The sequence below is a fragment of the Fusarium redolens genome (assembly GCF_020744475.1).
Source record: "Fusarium redolens strain MPI-CAGE-AT-0023 chromosome Unknown BKA55scaffold_3, whole genome shotgun sequence".
Classification (NCBI taxonomy): domain Eukaryota; kingdom Fungi; phylum Ascomycota; class Sordariomycetes; order Hypocreales; family Nectriaceae; genus Fusarium; species Fusarium redolens.
The window spans coordinates 865,289-884,245 of NW_025763666.1; the positions used below are offsets into that span (position 1 = coordinate 865,289).

The following is an 18,957-nucleotide window of genomic DNA, read 5'->3' on the forward strand; positions in this document are numbered from 1 at the left end:
AGGAGCTCAAAGAAAAAAGAAAGAGCGTTTATATTAAAACTATGACTCTAAGTGTTCCCATAAACCTTTGGTCCTGTAGTCGCTGGTTTATTGTCTTTATTGGAGGTCCCAGTTCTGACTTTGACGATAAATGATTCCAGAAACGTCATCGGAGCTCACTACGTAATTGTTTATATTTAGAAACAAGTAAGATCTGATAAGATATGCGCAGATCATTGAAGAGCAGCACAGATCAGTCAGTTATATACCGCAACGGGCGAGACACCCTGTTAGAGTTCTCAGGTTGGCTGACATCAAGGCTGGTGATATTATGTAGATCGTGTGTTCTGCAGCCCAGCTGCTATCCCATCGAGGCACATGGCCCACAAGCTGAATGTCGATCCTCTGACGAAAATAGGCATGTTCAATTTGTCTTGATCCTCCCTATTTCTGGACGCTATAAGCTCCCTCGGTGGGCGCAGACGCTCGTGGATACTCATCCTCATTGAGGTTCAACGGAGCGACTCCAACCAAGCGGTGCTTGTACCAAAGAAAGTCTTAAAGGATGATGGGCAAGGTCGGCAGGATTCTCGATGGTAATCCTTCTGTCCATCCTCCACGTGTATGTATGTAGGAAGTTCGACTGATGAGGTGGCATCAGACTGTGGCGGTTGTTCATGCTTGCAGATGGACACGAAAACAAGATACTTCGTCTCCCGCCCTATTTTCTCGAAATCATGTCCTTAGTATGTACAGCTCAGCTACGGCGCAGTCGTAGTAGAGTGATCCCCGAACCATGTTTCCAACAGCTTCACGTCTGACTTTAGCCGCCCGCGCTCGGAATTGAGGCCTTTGCAACAAAAAGAAGTAATCCCAACTTGCCGCCTAACAAGTCAACCCATCGCTGTAGAGGAGCTGAAGCTGAGATAAGTATTGGCGATCAACTAGGATAAGCTCGATGAAGCTACTCGTTTCAAACTCCGTAGATCGACCAACCGAGATAAAGAAAGCTCAGCCAACCAATAGTCTTCGAAGATAGCACCGTGCAACTAACAATGCATAACATATGGAGCTAGGAAGAACCATGCAAATACACTTTTGCATCCTAGACTTTCTCTCGTTCTCGAACATTGGATCGCCAAAAGCTGTCATATCTCACAATCTCCATCTTGACTGATCTGGAGCTTAGACGATTTCGTGGCATAATCTAACCCACTCACTTCATCGTTACGCTTGGTTTCTCTGTTCGAGACCAGGGTATCCATGGATAAAAATCGTCAGATCGTTTAGTAGCCAAATTTCTGTGTTGCTCTCCCGAGCTAGACATGGCTGTATTTGCTTGGCAGCGCAGTCTGCGATGTCAAAACTTCGTGTCTATTGTGGATAGTAACAACTACCGAATAAGCTAAGCAAGGATAGTTCCTGGTGATGTGTCTTCCCTTGCCTTTTATATTGTCGTAATTGAATAACCGACTTGAGCAGACGTCAAATTATCACATTGAAGAGGAGTGTTCTGGCTGTATGAGAGCGTTAATGCCTGGGATCACTAGCATAGGCGACCTGGTGTGGTTACTTTCTGCTATTTTTACAGCTTAGCACACCATTATCAAGATACGTTTGATATATTACCCAATTCGGTGATCTGGCAAGAAGCGGTAAAGATCTCCCAGGTCTCAAGGGCCTAAGAGAATTTTGTATGTTGGTCCATGAATGCAGGGTGGTTGAGAATCATGTCAGCAAGCAACGTGCGGGACAGTCAAACGTCAAAAGCCTTATTATCATGTACAGTTGTAACCCACAGTCTGCTTTGTTGCCTTTAAAATATAATGTCAAGGTATTGTTTTGACCATGCAATAGGTGACAGCATAGGTATAGAGCCCAGGCTCGTTACAGTTTGACCTTACAGTAGTCGAGAGCGTTATACAGGGAGACTGAGGCATCGGAGTGAGTGAATGACTTGGAAAAACATGGAGAGAACAATTGTCTACTTCTCCAGATATCAGACTATTCATCCAACCCTCATGATGATTTCAACCAGCAACCTTATGTAGTTGAGCATTCCCAAATGTCATGCGGGGTCAAGGCTTCAATTTGAAGGTACTTAGGTATGTAATAGTCACAAACGAGTAAGCGGTTTTAGCTTTTATGGATTCAGGGTCTTGAAAACGATATTTGAGTTTGTTTATTACCCAACATAGTATGTATATATGTGGTTAAACCATTTGAGGCTTGAGAGGTTTGGAGTCTTTGCCCAGACTTTCAGGTTGAGAGCTTCCCAGCCAATAAACTATTTGCATGTTCTCGCACTGTCTTAGCGTCGGGGAGCTTATTTTGGGTCACTATGACCAGGCTTTAGATGGTTCCTTCATGAGCAGGGGTCAGGCGAGAGCCTCTCGAGATCTGATATAAGGATAAAGGTAATCTACTGTACCTTAGTCTAGCAAGTCAGCTTCCCAGCACGGATGGCACTTGATTTGAGCTTGGCAAACCCAAGATCAGAGATTTTATTTTGTGGATATATATCAAATCAGTCTCTCCTCCAGCTTATGAAGTAAGACGTGCTTCAGAATCGAGTCTTGCTGCCCCTAATATGAGACGGATGTCTTTTTCTGTTGAGTGTTGCCCTTCGGAGCACCTCTGGAACGGTGTTTGGTCTTAGCGCTGGGCTCCTCCGTTGCAGCCTAAACTGATGGGAGTTAGTGAAATGAGATGATCAGAAAGGGGATCTCGTAGACAGGCGGCAACGCGGACACGACAAATCCCGAATGACAGTGTCAACCGTTTAAATCTCAAGGACCATTGTCAAAATGGCCCACATGTAAAGAGATTTCTCGACGGCTTACAGCTACGGCAACTGTACGTACAAGATATGTCTTGAGGTTGTGTTACTTAACAGGTACCAACCACAAATTACGATGTAGAGATAAATGTTTGTATAGTACCTCCGAGGAGCAATGCTAATGCTGTCAAACTTGTTTCCTCGGCCAAATCATTTCCTTTTCAAGAAAAAAACAACCAATCCGCTGAACTTGAAGTTGATAATGTACCCTGGATTCTTGGCGGATATGACGGATTAACAAACAAAGTGGATCAAGGGTCGTTGACGCCACCAGTGGCTGGTGCGACAAGATCTGCATTCAAAGAGATGATCGTCATGATCCCAAATCGCTTCACGAGTTTGATTTGCCAAACTACCCATGCACGTCTCCAAAACCGGAGAGAACGCACCGGCTGTAATGATGTCACGATCGTATGTGGCGCACCCACAGTGCAAGACGTCAGGGCTGAGAAGCCCATCCATCATGGATAAACGACTCTTCCAGATATTGCATGTTGCATTGAAATCTTGTTGCACAAATGCCGAACTTGGCTGCCATCGCACCCGTGTTTAAGGATACTGGATGCAATTATTTAGTGTGCACGATGCGCCCAAGACCCCTGTAACGAGATCGGCGAGGGGCTCGTAAACTTTGCCTCACTCACCTCATGACAGCAGGTACCCTAGCCTCGAGAGAGACTAACGGGTAAGGGTCAGCGAAGTGCCATGCGCCATCGTGCCCTGAACCTGGACTGGCACAGATATGAGGGGTCCAATTGCTTCTTGGGACCATTCTTCAAGCTAGCAAAGCATCTATGGGCTGGTTGGTCCTGGAAAGGTCTAGGGTGTCTTGATCGCCGATTCACAACATTGTCGAGCGGTCTGGCTGGCCTGTCGGTAATTCTTGTTTCATGGTCTGGGAATGCCATCAGCTTTTGAAAATGCGGATGACACATTTCTGTCATGATGCCGTTGTCAGGGGAAAGGAACGTTTTATGCCAGCTATTACTGAAGACGGAAACCCCCAACGGTCGGCTCTAAAGTCCTCGATCCCCGTCAAAGTCAATGAGTCGCCGCATCTCGGGCAACTCCTAGTTCACAGAGCAATGACAACTGCAATATGGTAATGTGCTTTCAAATTAGCGCACGGGTCCAGGTTGGTTTATCTCCCGTGAAAGACCAGCCTATCATGCTGCAAATAGGAACGTGTACGGGTCTCGGGTTGACGAGAGTCAGGACTCATCTCAGAGTTGTGTATTTTTTGTCTTAAATCAATAGGGTTGAGGGACACTTGCCGATCTCGCTTCACTTGAGAAGCCTGCAATCTACAGAATGATCAGGGCAAGGCTGTGGATGTGAACTGAATTAAAACGATGATCGGTCAGCCCAAACTGAGCCAAATGCCCCATTGAAAAGGTTATGGGGCAATCTTTGAAGACTGGAGCCAAACTGTACCGTAGTCGCGATGGCAGAACCCTTGCCTGATGGCGGGGCCTGTTATTCAAGAGGGAAGAGCACAGTAAAAGCGAGAATGCTGTGAAAAGCTCGTTTTCCCATAGTGACACTGTACAGTTCCTCCCCTGGCTGCTGAAGTCTGGCTTGAAGATGGTTTCGTGGTGGAGGATTGTTTCGGGCTGGAAAGTTCTTGGGGTCATCGAAACCACCAAGTTATTCATCACGAGACCCTTTAGTCAATGGCTAGAGCTGACCTGTCTACAATAGACGATGAGAAGGAAGGCAATGGAAGAAGGTATCTACCTAATATGAGCTGCCCCCAGCTCAATCGTGAGGAGTGCATCCCGGTGCATCGTGGGTCTTGGTGGGAACCTGAAAGCCTAGACCTGGACCAGGGATGGCGGATAATGGGATTTCCAAGGGATAAAGATGGGATTCTGAATAGTCTTGGCAATGCAATGCGGTGTTTCGCTGAGCGAGAGTGGGAAAATGGACAAGATCGACGGAGCTAGTGAGGCAAGTGAGCAAGCCATTGGTAGGGATGGAAGTCCTGTCCTTGCCTTGCTGTGCTGCTCCATGCCCTGTGCTGTTGCCCCCAAGGCTCCCATTTCCACTTGACCCTCAGCGCTGTGGCCACTGGGCTACCCTGGCCACTCTCGCTCTAGGTCCTCTTCTCTCCGGCAGGTGTCAATAGTGAGGGGCGTCACACTGTACTGTGCTGCATCGAAACTCGCCACCTCCACACAATCAACTAACATCCTACAAGCACCTTTTGTCCTGTGCCAAAACCTTCCCCCCAGCCAGAAGCTGCCACCTTGGGCTGGCAGATTAATATTCTCTTCGCCTTCTTCTCGATTTTCCTTACCTCGTCATTTAGACTGGTATTACGTATCAATCGATAATCAGTCGCCTGAACAGTCAGAGACTTCGTCACTCCTTCCGCATTGGGATACGCCATCGCAGCCCTTTGCCATCTATCGCCGCCTATTGTCTGTCTGTCTGTCGACCGTGATAGCTCCGTTTCGTTTCATACGCCTCGCCTGGTCTGGCCTTGACTGTCTGGTCTTTCGAGAGCAGTTCTAAGTCTGAACCCCTGTTGATATCGAATTGGATGGGAACCTCGTCACTTCCACTTGGATCTTGTTACTCCCGTCAACGCTAGCTGCTCTATCATTGTGCATGTAGCTTCTGCGCTGCTCCTTCTGGCAAGCAATCAACCACGATCACGGCCACAACCACGACAACACCACGGACGATTTTCAACTTCACCTGGGCCACCCCAATCGTTCGATCTCACGGGATCCTCTTAGGCTGTCACCCTAACACTTACACGATATCGGTTATAACGGGAATGCGCGACGCTACTTTACAGGACCGGCCTCACCTCTCCCTCGAGCATTCTCTCTCCACCCTCTTTTGCCTCTCGGCTTTCATCCTTTCAGCATCCGCTTCGCAACTGTTAGGTTAGCGATCAGACAGCATCGCCATGGATGCGCCTCACGAGAAGGACGAGCAGGACGTCAACCAAGCTCAGTCTGAGCAGCAAGGGCCACAGGAGCAGGAACACGACCCCTCGTCTACGTCTCGTCTAACCTATACTTCTTATCCCCCTCCACCTCAGTCTTCGACAGCATCTTCATCAACCCTTAGGCCCATGGGCCAAGACTTGCCAAACTTGCAAACAAATCCTCCCGACGCAACTCCGACACGCACGACTCGAGCTGCCTCATCTGCTGCTCCTAGCGAGCAGAATAGTATTGCAAACTCCGATCCGCCGTTTTCTCCTTGGAGTGTTGAATCAGATAAGCAATTGGGATATCACTCTGCTGCTTCAGACATTTCTGGAGACCGAGTCTTTCCTATACGATCCGTCATAAGCGTCGACCCCAACCCTAGTAAGATTGCCAGTGACGATTATTTCCCGACCTTGCCTGAGCGCGATGGCCGAAGCATTCCTGTACATGTCCCAGGTGCTCCCCGAGCTGACACGGGGCCAGATCTGAGACGGTCAGACACCGTCCCAGCTAATTACCATTCACGAGCCCACAGTGAGCGCATCGATGCTCTTATGCGGAGGAAGAACACTATGAGCGGCCCAATGTCCAGCATTCAACTAGATGCAAACCGCCATGGAAGCAGCACAACACCACTTCAGCTCGATATCTCCACTTCAGACAACGAAACAGAAACAGAAGAATCTGGACCAATGGGCCGCAGCGCACCTGTGCTTGCACCCTCTGGACACGAGCCCGATGTTTCTTCTGCGGGACAATCAAGTGCTGACGTTCCCCTTGTCACCTCTCGATTCACTCATGTTGTGACCGATGACGGCCATGCAGTTATCACAGGCCGCGATGGTGTCCTTCAGCGCTGCGAAGATGAACCGATTCATACTCCTGGTGCGATTCAAACATTCGGTGCTCTCGTTGCGCTCCGTGAAGAGAATGATGGCTGTTTCGTTGCTCGATACGTTAGCGAAAACTCTGAGCGATTGCTGGGCTACACGCCCAAACAAATATTTCAACTCAAAAACTTCTTAGACATTTTGACGGAGGAACAGCAGGATAATCTTCTTGACCACATCGATTTCATCCGTGACGAAGATGCAGATCCAGCCGTTAATGGGCCTGAAGTCTTTAGTTTGTCGATTCGGTCCCCTAAGCGCAAAAGCACAAAACTCTGGTGTGCTATTCACATAAACCCAGCACATCCCGATTTAATCATTTGCGAATTCGAACTAGACGATGACGTTGAATATCCTCTACGACCAGTTGACGAGTTGACGCTCGATACCCCACACGACACCCTTCAGTCAAATCCAACATTGGAAGAAATCGAAGACAGCACAGAGGTTCTCAGCAAACCCTTAAGAATATTGAGAAGTGCGAGAAAGAGGCGGGGCGAGCAAGGTGCCATGCAAGTCTTTGATATCATGTCCCAGGTTCAAGAGCAACTCTCCTCAGCTCCCAACTTGGAAGCGTTCCTGAAAATCCTGGTGGGCATAGTCAAAGAATTGACTGGCTTCCACCGTGTCATGATCTACCAGTTCGACTCTTCCTTCAACGGCAAAGTCGTAACAGAGCTTGTTGACACATCAATGACAAGAGATCTGTACAAGGGCCTCCACTTTCCCGCATCAGACATTCCACGACAAGCTCGCGATTTATACAAACTCAACAAGGTCAGGTTGCTTTACGACCGGGACCAAGACACCTCCAGAATAGTTTGCAGGACTAAGGAAGACCTGGACGTTCCTCTGGACATGAGTCATTCCTACTTGCGAGCCATGTCTCCCATCCATATTAAATATCTCAAAAACATGGCAGTGAGATCGTCCATGTCGATATCAATCAATGCTTTCAACGAGTTATGGGGCCTTATTTCTTGTCACTCGTATGGTAATCACGGCATGCGAGTATCTTTTCCAATTCGGAAGATGTGTCGACTTGTCGGTGACACCGCTTCCAGGAACATTGAGAGACTATCTTATGCTTCGCGACTACAAGCTCGCAAGTTGATCAACACTGCACCTACAGACAAGAATCCCTCTGGATACATTATTGCGTCTTCAGAGGATCTTTTGAAGCTGTTTGATGCCGATTTTGGGCTGCTATCTATCAAAGGCGAAACCAAAATCATGGGCCTTGTCGAACAAAGCCAGGAAGCCCTTGCGATGCTGGAATATCTACGAATGCGACAACTTACGTCTGTTGTTGCATCGCAGGATGTGAAAGAAGACTTTCCTGACCTACGGTATCCACCTGGCTTCCAAGTTGTAGCCGGTCTACTCTATGTACCTCTCAGCGTTGGCGGCAACGACTTCATCGTCTTCTTCCGGAAGGGCCAGATCAAGGAAGTCAAGTGGGCCGGCAACCCCTACGAAAAGTTCGTTCGAGAGGGCACTGCCGGTTATTTGGAACCAAGAAGGAGCTTCAAGACCTGGCATGAAATTGTTGTTGGCAAATGTCGCGAATGGAATGAAGAACAAGTCGAAACCGCAGCCGTGCTCTGTCTCGTCTACGGCAAATTCATTGAGGTCTGGAGGCAAAAAGAGATGGCTCTTCAGAACAGCAAGTTAACCCGGTTGTTGCTTGCTAATTCTGCTCATGAGGTCCGGACACCTCTTAATGCCATCATCAACTATTTGGAAATCGCCCTTGAGGGCAGCCTCGATCAAGAAACCCGCGAGAACTTGGCCAGATCCCATTCTGCTTCCAAGTCTTTGATCTATGTCATCAACGACTTGCTAGACTTGACTAAGACTGAGGAAGGACAAAATTTGGTCAAGGATGAGGTTTTTGATCTTGCCAGCTGTATTAGAGAAGCCACAGGTCCATTCCTGAATGATGCCAAACGAAAAGGAATTCATTACACCGTTGTTCAACATCCTGGGCTCCCGCGATTCGTACATGGCGATGAACGGCGTATCCGCCAAGCACTCTCAAATGTCACTGCGAATGCGGTGGCCCATACGCACAGTGGCCACGTCAAGGTGGAAGTCTTTGTGTCAGAAGTCAAAGATCGGCAGGCAGTGGTGGATTTTGTCATTGAGGACTCTGGTATTGGCATGAGTGCCGCCCAATTGGATACATTGTTCCGTGACCTCGAACAGGTCAGCTCGGAGGACGCGCCTATGCCGGGCAAGAAGCTGGAGGAGATGCCTCGCGAAATGCGAACATTAGGACTCGGCCTTGCTGTTGTTGCCCGCATTGTTCGAAACATGGATGGACAGCTTCGCCTAAAGTCGGAGGTTGGCCAAGGCTCAAGATTCGTGGTTCAACTTCCATTCCTCCTTTCCAACGAGTGCCCAAGCTCACAAGGAGACGGAGACGCCCCTACGGGTGGCCCAACAAACAAGTCTATGAACAGTGCAGATTCCGCCAACACTGCAACATCTGCCCCACTTTCTCTGACAGCTGCTCGAGAGGGGGAGATTACACTCGTTGACAGGGTTAGCTCCATGAATTCTGCTGTCGAAAGGGGCGACTCATCAATGAAACAAGGAAGCCGAGCAAGCCAACGAAGTATGAGTAGCCGTGGCAGCCATGGTAGCCAACAAAGTGACGCCGATCGACTTATTGATGCGATCTCAACGCCGCTGTCTCTGAACGACAAGGAAAGCAATGAATACCCTCTTCATGGTAGTGTGCATCCAGGAGGAAGCTCCATGCGGCCCACGTCCAGCGGAGCCGTCAGCCTCAGTGGCCGATCTGTGAGCCCTCCCCGAAGCCCTGTGGCAACCAAACCACATAGCGAACCCGGAAGCGCAGCGGTGGTGGATTCAAAAACTCTGATACGTGCTGTCAAGATTCCCGACGAGTACAACGATGTGCCCCAAAAACCACAGCCCAGCGAGCATTCTCGTGTTCTTTTTGAGATAAAAGGAAACGATCGCCCCGCAACAAAGGCCGCCACAGAGAGCGTCACAAGTGGAGGAACTCAGATGACTGAGCAACAACATCTGGAGGTCCTTGTGGCCGAAGACGACCCAATCAACATGAAGATCTTGAGGAAGCGTTTGGAGCGAGTCGGCCATGGCGTGCATCATACTGTAAACGGTGAAGACTGTGCCGCAGCGTATCGCGAAAGATCAAAGGAGTTTGACGTGGTCTTAATGGATATGCAAGTAAGTCATTCTAAATCAACTTAAATAAATACGTTACTAACATGAATAAGATGCCAATTGTTGATGGACTCACAAGCACAAAAATGATCAGGTCACTGGAGGCATCCGCGGAGCATCAAGGCCATTCTTCGTTGGCCAGTTCAAATTATCGTATCCCGGTTTTCGCGGTTTCGGCTTCTCTCGTTGAGCGCGAGAAGCAGACCTACGTCGATGCCGGCTTTGATGGCTGGATACTCAAGCCGATCGATTTCAAACGCCTCAACACTTTGCTTGCCGGTATTTCTGATGAGGAGGTCCGCAAGGCTTGCCTATACGAACCAGGTCAGTGGGAACGTGGAGGTTGGTTTCTTCCAAGGGCCAGTCTTGGTGGTTCAGTAACTAGCGACGAGACGACACCCAAGGCCGAACACGATGCCAAAGATAAAGATATAGGCAACACAGTAGCTGCTGAAGAGGCTAAGGCGGAGGGCGGTGCTGTGGAACCTACGCCCAGTACTTAAAACGCCAGCACTATTGCACCAGCAAACATGCCATTGGCCAACATCAGCTCAAGGTTGATGTAGAGCATCCCCCATCTCTCTGGGATTATATATACCGGTGTCTCTCGAAAGGACGGGCAGTTTTTCTCGAGCCTTCGACGTCTTCGATATTCACACCCTCAGCTGCCCCTCAACTGTGGCTGCCAGTTTCGTTTTATTTTATTTTTCCTATTTCATTCTCGCTTTTCTTTTTTGCTTTAATGGTTTTTAGCCCACGGGATACACGCACTGTACACGATAGATATGATGGGAATGGAAATGGCAACAGGGCGTTCGGAGCTATCAGGCGTTGAAGTACGCTTCACCATCGCAATGCGGTTTGATGTCGCAGGCTATCCTTTCCATGCAAGCAGAAAAGTTCTTGTACGGCGTGGACACTCATAATCGCTGACGGTCTATCAATTTGTTTTTATTTTTACTTTGTTCTTCCCTTTTGTTAGCATAGAACGGACGAGAGACGAGGACCATGATGTATACGATAACATGGGTTCAAGGACGGGGTGTTTGGTGATAGGAAAGGTTTTTGTTTTTGTTACTTGTTTCTTGATCGATCTCTGCTTCTGCTCTACAAAAACAAGAGCATCGAGCGAACTCATGGCGAGGAGGGAATTTCCAGCATGGCTGTCCTGCGAGGGTCACGGCCGCATGAGGGAGGGAGTACAACACGACGCCACAGGTCTGGCGATTTGGTAGTGGTTGGAGGAGGAAAAGGGCGAAAGGCATCAGGAGTAGCAGCATGTATATGTCTATCCATAGAATTCATGCTTAATGCCTATGAAGGAAAAACACATCATAAGTTGAGCAATTTGGATAGGCGAGTGATGATCACATATCCCCTGAGATCTAAACAAGTAATAACGTGTTAAGCTTAAGCACACATGCCATCATTGAGTTCTGCAAGTCACGTATTGATTGGTTCCTGAGCTGTCGTGAATGTGCATTTGATGTGTATTTTCCATAGCCTACCTATCAAACGTTCAACGCCGTCTATGCATTAATCCTGCAAAGCAAAAGCCCAATGGCACCCTTCCTCCCACTCCGTGACACCATCATGGTTAGCCCTTCCTAATGCGTCTCCAGTATGTCTACGCCTTGTTTCCATGACTCAGTCATTAGGCATTCTTGCCAAATATCCAGGTAGTCTGATGTCGAAACGTTCCCTTTAAACAGATCGGAATCTTTCATTAACAGTCCTAACATCTACCGGGGCTGGAGTCGCGAAGGGATATATATGAGACCAGCCGCATGCGCCCATCACTCTACAACTCGGATTCGGCTCCATTAGTGGACAGAGCCATGGGGCTACCATTGTTGTTCTGTCTCTGGCGAAGGCGAGCGTTTCCAGGAGGGCGTCGACGAACCATAACTCTGCCATTCATGCCAGCTTGGCCGCTGTTCTCGTCGTCATCCTCCGAGTCAGGGTTCTGTTCTGCATAGAGGCGGGCTTCGTCAAGCTCGTTGATATCTGTGGGGCGTTCACGGAGCCACTGCATCCTGGGGCCAGATCGGGCTCTCTCAGAAACACGGAAACCATAAATGCGAGGCTCGTATATACGCTCACGGCCTAGACCAGGGCCAATATTCTTTGCGTACATGCCGTTGATGAGGCCATCGCCTTCGTTAACGCGGGAGCTCGTGGATGAGAGCACTTCGATGCCACGCTTAGTAAGGTCATATTCTGGGAAAGTAAGGAGAAAGAGAGAGCCGAAAGTACGACCAAAGAAGGCGCCGTCAACGGTCTGAAAACGGCTGTTGGGCGGGACGTAAACGTCTAAACATGATGGGCAGAAGAGCTTGACCGTGTCCTCGCCAGGGATATCGGAGAGACCAACAGGCAGAGTGCGGGCTTGGTCACAGTTTGTCCTCGGACAGCAGCCAAAATGGCCTAGTTCGTATTTTTCACTCATCTGCTGGATGCCGGCCCTGGAGCAGATAAAGCGTTGATGGATGAGGCCGTACAGCATTTCGGCAGAGGATTCAATGACGGACAAGTCGCTGGCCATGCGGTGATGCCTCCGCTCGCTGGCTGCTTTAGTCAAGCGTTCTGGGTCTGACTCGTTTTCGTCCTCTTCCTCCTCCTCTTCTTCCTCCTCTTCGTCGTCCTCTGGTTCCACATCCAGGATCATCTGTGAGACAGGGGTACAACGTTAGCAATTCTGGGTCTTTGAGAGAGAAAAACTGCAAACGTCGACGCGCCCGCGAGACAAGATAAACATACCTCCAATGCTTCCTTGTACATGGCAACCTGGGACTGCAGACCAGTCAGGTTGAAGTCATCCTCGATAAACTCCTCCGAGACTTCGGCAAAGTATTCATGGCCGAGCAGGGAACAGAAACTGGATATCCAGGACTCGGGGACACCCGAAGAGGTCGACATGGTGTCGCTATCGTGGTCGTCTCTCTCGTTGTCGAGGGGCAACGGATGCCAGTTGACGAGGCTGGGCCAAGGGATTGCGCTCGGTAGTGGCGTAGTATAGAATGAATCGCAATGGAGAGGCGAGAAAAATGCGAGGTATTGCGAGGGCGTTAATATGCTGTGCTGAAGGTCGCGGTATGGATAGGATAGCTGTAAAGCTACCTCGAGGCGGGGTGATGGATGGTGGTGAGTATTTTGAGGGGCGCAGATATCGCGAGCCACGGGCACACAGCACTACACCTAGCCTAACCTGACCTAACCTACAGTGGAGGGCACGCACGCGCTACGCTAAAGTCGATCGGTGTTGGTAGTGGAGGTTTGTATGTCCCCGGTATGTAATTCACCAAAAACAACAGCAGTGGTATGGAACATCAGCGCATTGCGATAATATGCAATAAAGAGTGTCCGTTATAATAAACTAAAATTGTATAAATGAAGAGCAATTTCCTCTTTCGTCGATTGCGCCAGGATTCAGAGTTTTTGGTACAACAGAAATATACAAAGATAAATCTTGGTTTCCACTTCTATCTCGCAGTACCTGCTTCGGGACAGGGTTTTGCCGGTTCCGATGCATAGATCTCGCCTTTCATATTCAAGACGGTGGTAAAAGTGTGACCCAACCCATTAAATGAATGCAGGACATAACGTCGATCTATTCTCAAATGGAACTACAAGAAATACCATGACAATCTCTTCTCACTACTCATTTTATGAAAATCTATTTCGATCGAAAATAGGGAAATCATGAGCAAAGTTTTATCCACCTTCTCACCCTGGAGTCGGCATATATCAAAGACGGTTCCTTCATGCCGTTATTTCAGTGAGACAATATCACCAAGAAAGGGAATACCGAGACTGGTAGCAGTAGCCGAGGAATACACTACCACTGAAGCATTCCGCTCACGATCATTCGAACTCGAGAAGCCAGTCGTCTTTGGTAAAGACCAGGGTTCACCGGCTGCTAATCTGCCTGCGTTGGAAAACTGGTTTATAGACGAGGAAGACCCATACTACACAACCTACACAGACACCCCACGGCAGCCTTTGTCATGGCACTTCCGGCGCTTTCGCAATCCCGTGGTCACTTATGAGATATACGCTCCATCTCAGAAGCAAAAAGACAGCCTTGTGATGTTTCGAGATTCTCTTGACAGAGATATCCATGATGATGCCATTGTGAGGAGTTGGGACAACTGTTTCAATCAGGAGGCTGTGGTTGACGGTGTCCTCGACGATACAGTCAACAATACAGCCAACAGGGATTTCTATCGATTCACTGCACCTCTCCGTCTTTTCAATAAGATATACCACTTCAACAGAGTTTTGCTGAGCATGGGGCTTCCCAGAATATCAGTCTACATTGCTCAGTGCCCTATAGGGGATCTCCCCAAGACCCTCCAGGACGACCTTCCCACTCCAGACATTATCAAGTTTGTTGGGAAGGGAGATGTGTATGACTCTAGCATATGGCTCGGCATAGTCCCGACATACACACCTCTACACCGAGATCCAAACCCCAACTTCTTCTGCCAGCTGTCCGGGAACAAGGTTCTCAGGCTCATGCTACCAAAGTCAGGAGACGCACTCTTCAACGAAATTCAAGCTGAAATGGAAAAGACAGACAATGGTCGTTTACGAACGGAGGACATGATGCACGGCGAGGAGCGGGAAAAGCTGCATGCTGCTATTTGGGACGACAATAAAGCGCCAGCGGGGGTTTTCGAGGTTGTGCTAGAGCCTGGCGATTCCATGTTCATCCCTGCACACTATTGGCATTCTGTTAAGAGTGTGGGATGGGATGGAGAAGTGAACTGCTCAGTCAACTGGTGGTTTCGATGAAGCAACCACAGATATTGCGGTGTCGCAAACTTCTTGTACATCATCAATGTTAGACTATGTAACATCAGTTTTTACGAACAGGTCTACAGATGACCCAATTGACATATCCGCAAGGCCAGAGGTGCATCTCACTGCCACTCTTGACCTCCCATTTGCTCGTGTCTGCACCACAAGACCGCAACAAAGCCTCAACTTCCTCGGGTGTTCTTGTTCGCAGCGCTGAAATGTACCCGTCAAACATGAGAACGAACGGTAGAATAGGGATCAAGCACGAGAAGATAAATGTTGCAGGTGATCGCCACTTGAGCGCGAAGAATGGAGCACTGAAGAATGCACCAATGCCTAAGAACGTAACCGCCAACACGCTCGCAAAAGAACGATCTTGTAACTCGAAGATGGCAAGACCCTCGCTTGTCTCAACAGTATCACGCAGAATAGCCTTGGCCAAGTCGTCGTCGAAATGGTGAAACGCCAGATTAAATAGTCTGAAAGGCTTCGTTCCATCTTCCCTCTTGACAAGATACTTCGGGGCAGACGTCGCATCGATAGAGTTGCGTTCGTACGTCAACAGCGGGTTCTTCTGGGCAACCTGTTCCCAGGCTTCAACATTTGGGTGCAAGTCCGTGAGGATAAAGCGAACAGGATCCGATCCTCGAGACTGAAGGTGCGCATTGACGGTACGAGCTATCGACGGCGTAGGGCCACCACCACCGGCACAGAAATCAATATAGGTATAATCGGGTAGAGTCGTGTTGAGCTGCTTGATCAAAACTTGGGCGCTGAGACTTGCGGGAGATTGGGACTGGAGAGGCGTGTTGGAGAGCCAGGCGCGGGTAAGGCCATCTTGGACGCGAGCACGAAGAAAGGCGGGAAACCTGATACTATGTTAGTACGATTGACGTTGGTATAGCGACTGCGTTTCGGTCGAGTATCGTGAAGCTTTCTGTTCCGGGCTCAGTTGGTTGAAGCTCCAGAGTAGAGCTTAGATATTGGGGTTGACGAAGCTGGTGGAGCTTGGTGCTGAAGTACGTACCAAGTCTGATCATCAATCTCAAAGAGATGGAACCGAGGGACAAGAGGAGCCATTTCCTATGATGAAGAGCTCTATTTTCTGCCCAATTGAATGATTTTCTTGTTGTTACGTAGAAGTTGATGCTGGAGTTGTCAGTCTTTGATTAATAAGATGTGAAACTCGGCCTCGGTAAAGGTGTTACCTTTCTGTGTCAAATAATGTCGTCACCATAGGGTAAGGTATTCGCAAAGCATAAATATTTGTGGGTTATGGTCAACATGAGTCAATGGCTTATATATATATATGAACAATAAATACTAAGAGGAGTTGGTAAAATCAAATTCTAGAAACGCTCACTGTTTCTCGTTGTGTCATCGTGTTTCGTCGTCAACTTCTAAACACTTCCGTTTAACTTGGTACGCGCGGACAAATAGTCTACATTATTACTTGAGCTGATTTATGTCAACGTATCATTCATATACAAGTGATGATAATTGCTCAGAATAGAGATGATCATAATTCATCGAGTTTAATCTTTTCGATGCCCTTGTAGTAAGTGAATTATTGATATCACGATGGAATATCACACAGCATGCACAAGTAGAGGTTGTCCCCAGGCAAATTATACGCATTTGTCACATTTTTTCAGAAATTATTAACTACTTCGTCGGTGCGTCAGTATAAGGATCGAATCCCATGCGACGCTTTGCCTCGCTCCGAGCCCTCCATTGCGTTTCGCCAATCAACCCCGTGGTCGACGTCTCTTCTAGGAAGAAAGTGAGGATGTGGTCGGGAATAGACAGATGAGATGTCTGCTGAAACTCCTGGAGACTAGCCAGTCGTATCAACATCTCCATTAGAGATAAAGACGTCGTGATTGCTCCGAATGGCGATCGAGCGACAAAGTTCTCTGTCTCGGCTGCTGTGACTGATTGCAGGGAGCCCAGCTTGTCAGGACTGTTCAAAGATAGTCTCTTGATTTGATCGACAACATTTGAGTCTAGAGATCTCCTGTCACGAGGCGTCCCAGGCTTTGATGTCATGCAGTTTGGCAGTTCGAGCCTCGCTGAATCCACGGATTCGGTATCGTCGTCTTCCCCAACATCATCATCGTCATCTTCTTCGTACACCTCGAGGGCCATCCACTCTGGATCAAGATGTGACGGGAATTTCCACTTGAAGAAATGCTCGCTCATCGGCACGACATTGCGGTCTTCCAGCACCGGACGGCCAAGTCCCTCCAGAAGTTGCCTGTCTATTTCGGCTTGGTCATCGTCATCGTCACTGGTCGAATCCGATGTCTCGCTTTTGTCATCGTCCTCAAGTCCTTCGAGAAACCCAGCAATATCATCAGTTTCCTGTTGGGCCGGCAGAGCTTGAGTATCTCGTTTCAAAAGCAAGACTGGTCTTTGCTCACTGTCAGTGGCGGAACCAATGTTCAGAATCCTGCCTGTATCCGTGTAAAATATCTTGGATAACTGATGCACAGGAATGGATTCGCGAATGCCTGCTCGAGGGATATCGTCATATGGCTGAATATTATGTTCGTCATCGTGGAGACGACCATCGTCAAGGTCTTCGATGACCTCCAGGTGGTACGCATACTCTCCCCCACCGGTCGCTTCAGGGGCTGGAAGAGGAAAATCGTGGTCTTTAAGTGGCTTCGAACAGTAACCTCGCTTACTGTCAAAGTAGTAGTCCTTGCGAGTTCTGCAGATGCGAACTCGCGCCTTGTGTAATACTTCCTGCCACAGTGGCTTCCGCTCCCCTTCCCCTAACCCGTAACCAGCCCTGATGCTTGAGGTTTCTGAACAGTGGCCATTCGTAGAGATCGTGGTGTCTGCAACTTGGGAGGCGCTGTGTGGCATCAGGGTGGATGCATGTCCGAGAAAGAGCATGTAGAGAGATAGAGTAAAGACTGGGCCAATTTGGACTGGTCTCGTTGGATCTTGTGCGAATTGTGTGTCGCCAACGGTGAGTAGTGTGCTAGCCTGCAGCAGTCTAGATGGTGATATACCAGCAGGTAGTGATGTGGAAAGGCTCTCTCCAGACGCAGTAATAGCCAACTGCAAAAGCGGGATCTCACGATCGATTCGGTCCAGCAGACCCTTTATGGCGGTGATGATAGCCAGCAGGTTATCGTGGCTGGCAGATGGTGAACGTGTCTGGGCATTGTTACTACTTGAGTTTGAACAGATAGTAGTTGCTGACTCTATGCGACGCCCCAGCGAGACAATGTCCTTATGCAATGATTTCGCAAGAGGAGTTGCTGATTCGAGAAATACATTTCCACGACCTGACCTAGTCGAAAGTGTTAGAATCGGACTAGGAGAAGTAGCTCGAACTAGTTGTGTAGTTGATGAGCGAATGGGGTGCTTACTTGAACTCGATCAAGTCTATGGCTGGTGAGATGATCTGCAATGGTGATAGGTTAGGTCTCAAGAACCAGGTACCCCAGAGTAATGAATATGCCTTATGACGCACCTTTATTTTGCTATCAAGCAAGTTTCTTAAGGATTTGAGTTCAGCATGGACAGCCTTGTCTTCAACTGACTTGAGTAATTTCGAACATTGGCCGACGGCGTATGATGAAGTTAAGGCGATACCGGAGCGAATGGCATATCTCATGGCTTGAACGCCAACTGTTGCGAGGAACTCATCCATGACCAGGACATTCGAGACTCGCCGTTATCAAATACTGTATCATGCTTAGAAGCACCGGTAGAAATGTTAATAGAAGAGAAAAGGTGAAGCTGCGGATTGAGAGAAAAGACAAACAAAAGATTGCACGTCCCCTTATGAGAGTTCCATGCCGCATTGGATTGGTGGTCGTAGCTCGTTAGCAGCGTTATTCACTGCACGTAATTGACCGCCAACGCATAGACGGTGTAGGCTTCGGGCACTTACACTGAGTATAGAGGGGCAACGTGTACAGTGTGAGAATTACAACCATGCCCCTCGTTGTATGGTACGTGCAGTCCTTGCTTGTGGCTGGTGTCGATACCCAGTCCGTCATTAGGCTTGAACTCGAATGATGAGATGAGTCAAAAGGCGAGTCATAAGGCTGAAGCGCATACAAACGCATTGTCCGAGACACTTGGAACAACAAACACCCGATTCTGCCTGTTCCGTCCCTTTTTTGATAGATGTACGTGTAAGTTGATGATCGCGCACAGTACCAGCCCACTAAACTACCCCTCTAAACTTTTTCCTTCAGGGCATGAGGTTTACTGTAAGAATCTCCAGGGCAGTTGGTGCGGCGTCATGATATCC

At 48.6% G+C, this 18,957-nt stretch overlaps 5 protein-coding genes across 5 annotated transcripts; 2 read left to right on the forward strand and 3 right to left on the reverse strand.

Annotated features, from left to right (window-relative positions):
• Positions 1-5,906: 5,906 nt before the first annotated feature.
• Positions 5,907-10,378, forward strand: BKA55DRAFT_503397 (putative phytochrome-like histidine kinase PHY1p; the record flags this gene model as incomplete). Its single annotated transcript, XM_046187005.1, has 2 exons — positions 5,907-9,878; positions 9,929-10,378. 2 exons carry the CDS (start codon positions 5,907-5,909, stop codon positions 10,376-10,378), a joined length of 4,422 nt encoding a protein of 1,473 aa, XP_046053702.1.
• Positions 10,379-11,676: 1,298 nt separating this feature from the next.
• Positions 11,677-12,794, reverse strand: BKA55DRAFT_685454 (casein kinase II regulatory subunit-domain-containing protein; the record flags this gene model as incomplete). Its single annotated transcript, XM_046198800.1, has 2 exons — positions 11,677-12,543; positions 12,636-12,794. The coding sequence occupies 2 exons, from the start codon at positions 12,792-12,794 to the stop codon at positions 11,677-11,679; spliced, it is 1,026 nt and encodes a 341-aa protein (XP_046053703.1).
• A 783-nt stretch (positions 12,795-13,577) lies between these two features.
• Positions 13,578-14,484, forward strand: BKA55DRAFT_502168 (uncharacterized protein; the record flags this gene model as incomplete). Its single annotated transcript, XM_046186903.1, has 2 exons — positions 13,578-14,381; positions 14,455-14,484. The coding sequence occupies 2 exons, from the start codon at positions 13,578-13,580 to the stop codon at positions 14,482-14,484; spliced, it is 834 nt and encodes a 277-aa protein (XP_046053704.1).
• Positions 14,485-14,736: 252 nt separating this feature from the next.
• On the reverse strand, positions 14,737-15,758 carry BKA55DRAFT_502611 (uncharacterized protein; the record flags this gene model as incomplete). The annotated part of the gene is made up of 2 exons (XM_046186938.1): positions 14,737-15,547; positions 15,706-15,758. The coding sequence occupies 2 exons, from the start codon at positions 15,756-15,758 to the stop codon at positions 14,737-14,739; spliced, it is 864 nt and encodes a 287-aa protein (XP_046053705.1).
• A 532-nt stretch (positions 15,759-16,290) lies between these two features.
• On the reverse strand, positions 16,291-18,716 carry BKA55DRAFT_557472 (RanGTP-binding protein-domain-containing protein). Its single transcript, XM_046191803.1, has 4 exons — positions 18,592-18,716; positions 18,169-18,392; positions 18,065-18,099; positions 16,291-17,985 (listed from the first exon to the last, which is right to left on the reverse strand). Exons 2-4 carry the CDS (start codon positions 18,346-18,348, stop codon positions 16,344-16,346), a joined length of 1,857 nt encoding a protein of 618 aa, XP_046053706.1. The 5' UTR covers positions 18,349-18,392; positions 18,592-18,716; the 3' UTR covers positions 16,291-16,343.
• Between the last annotated feature and the right edge of the window lie 241 nt (positions 18,717-18,957).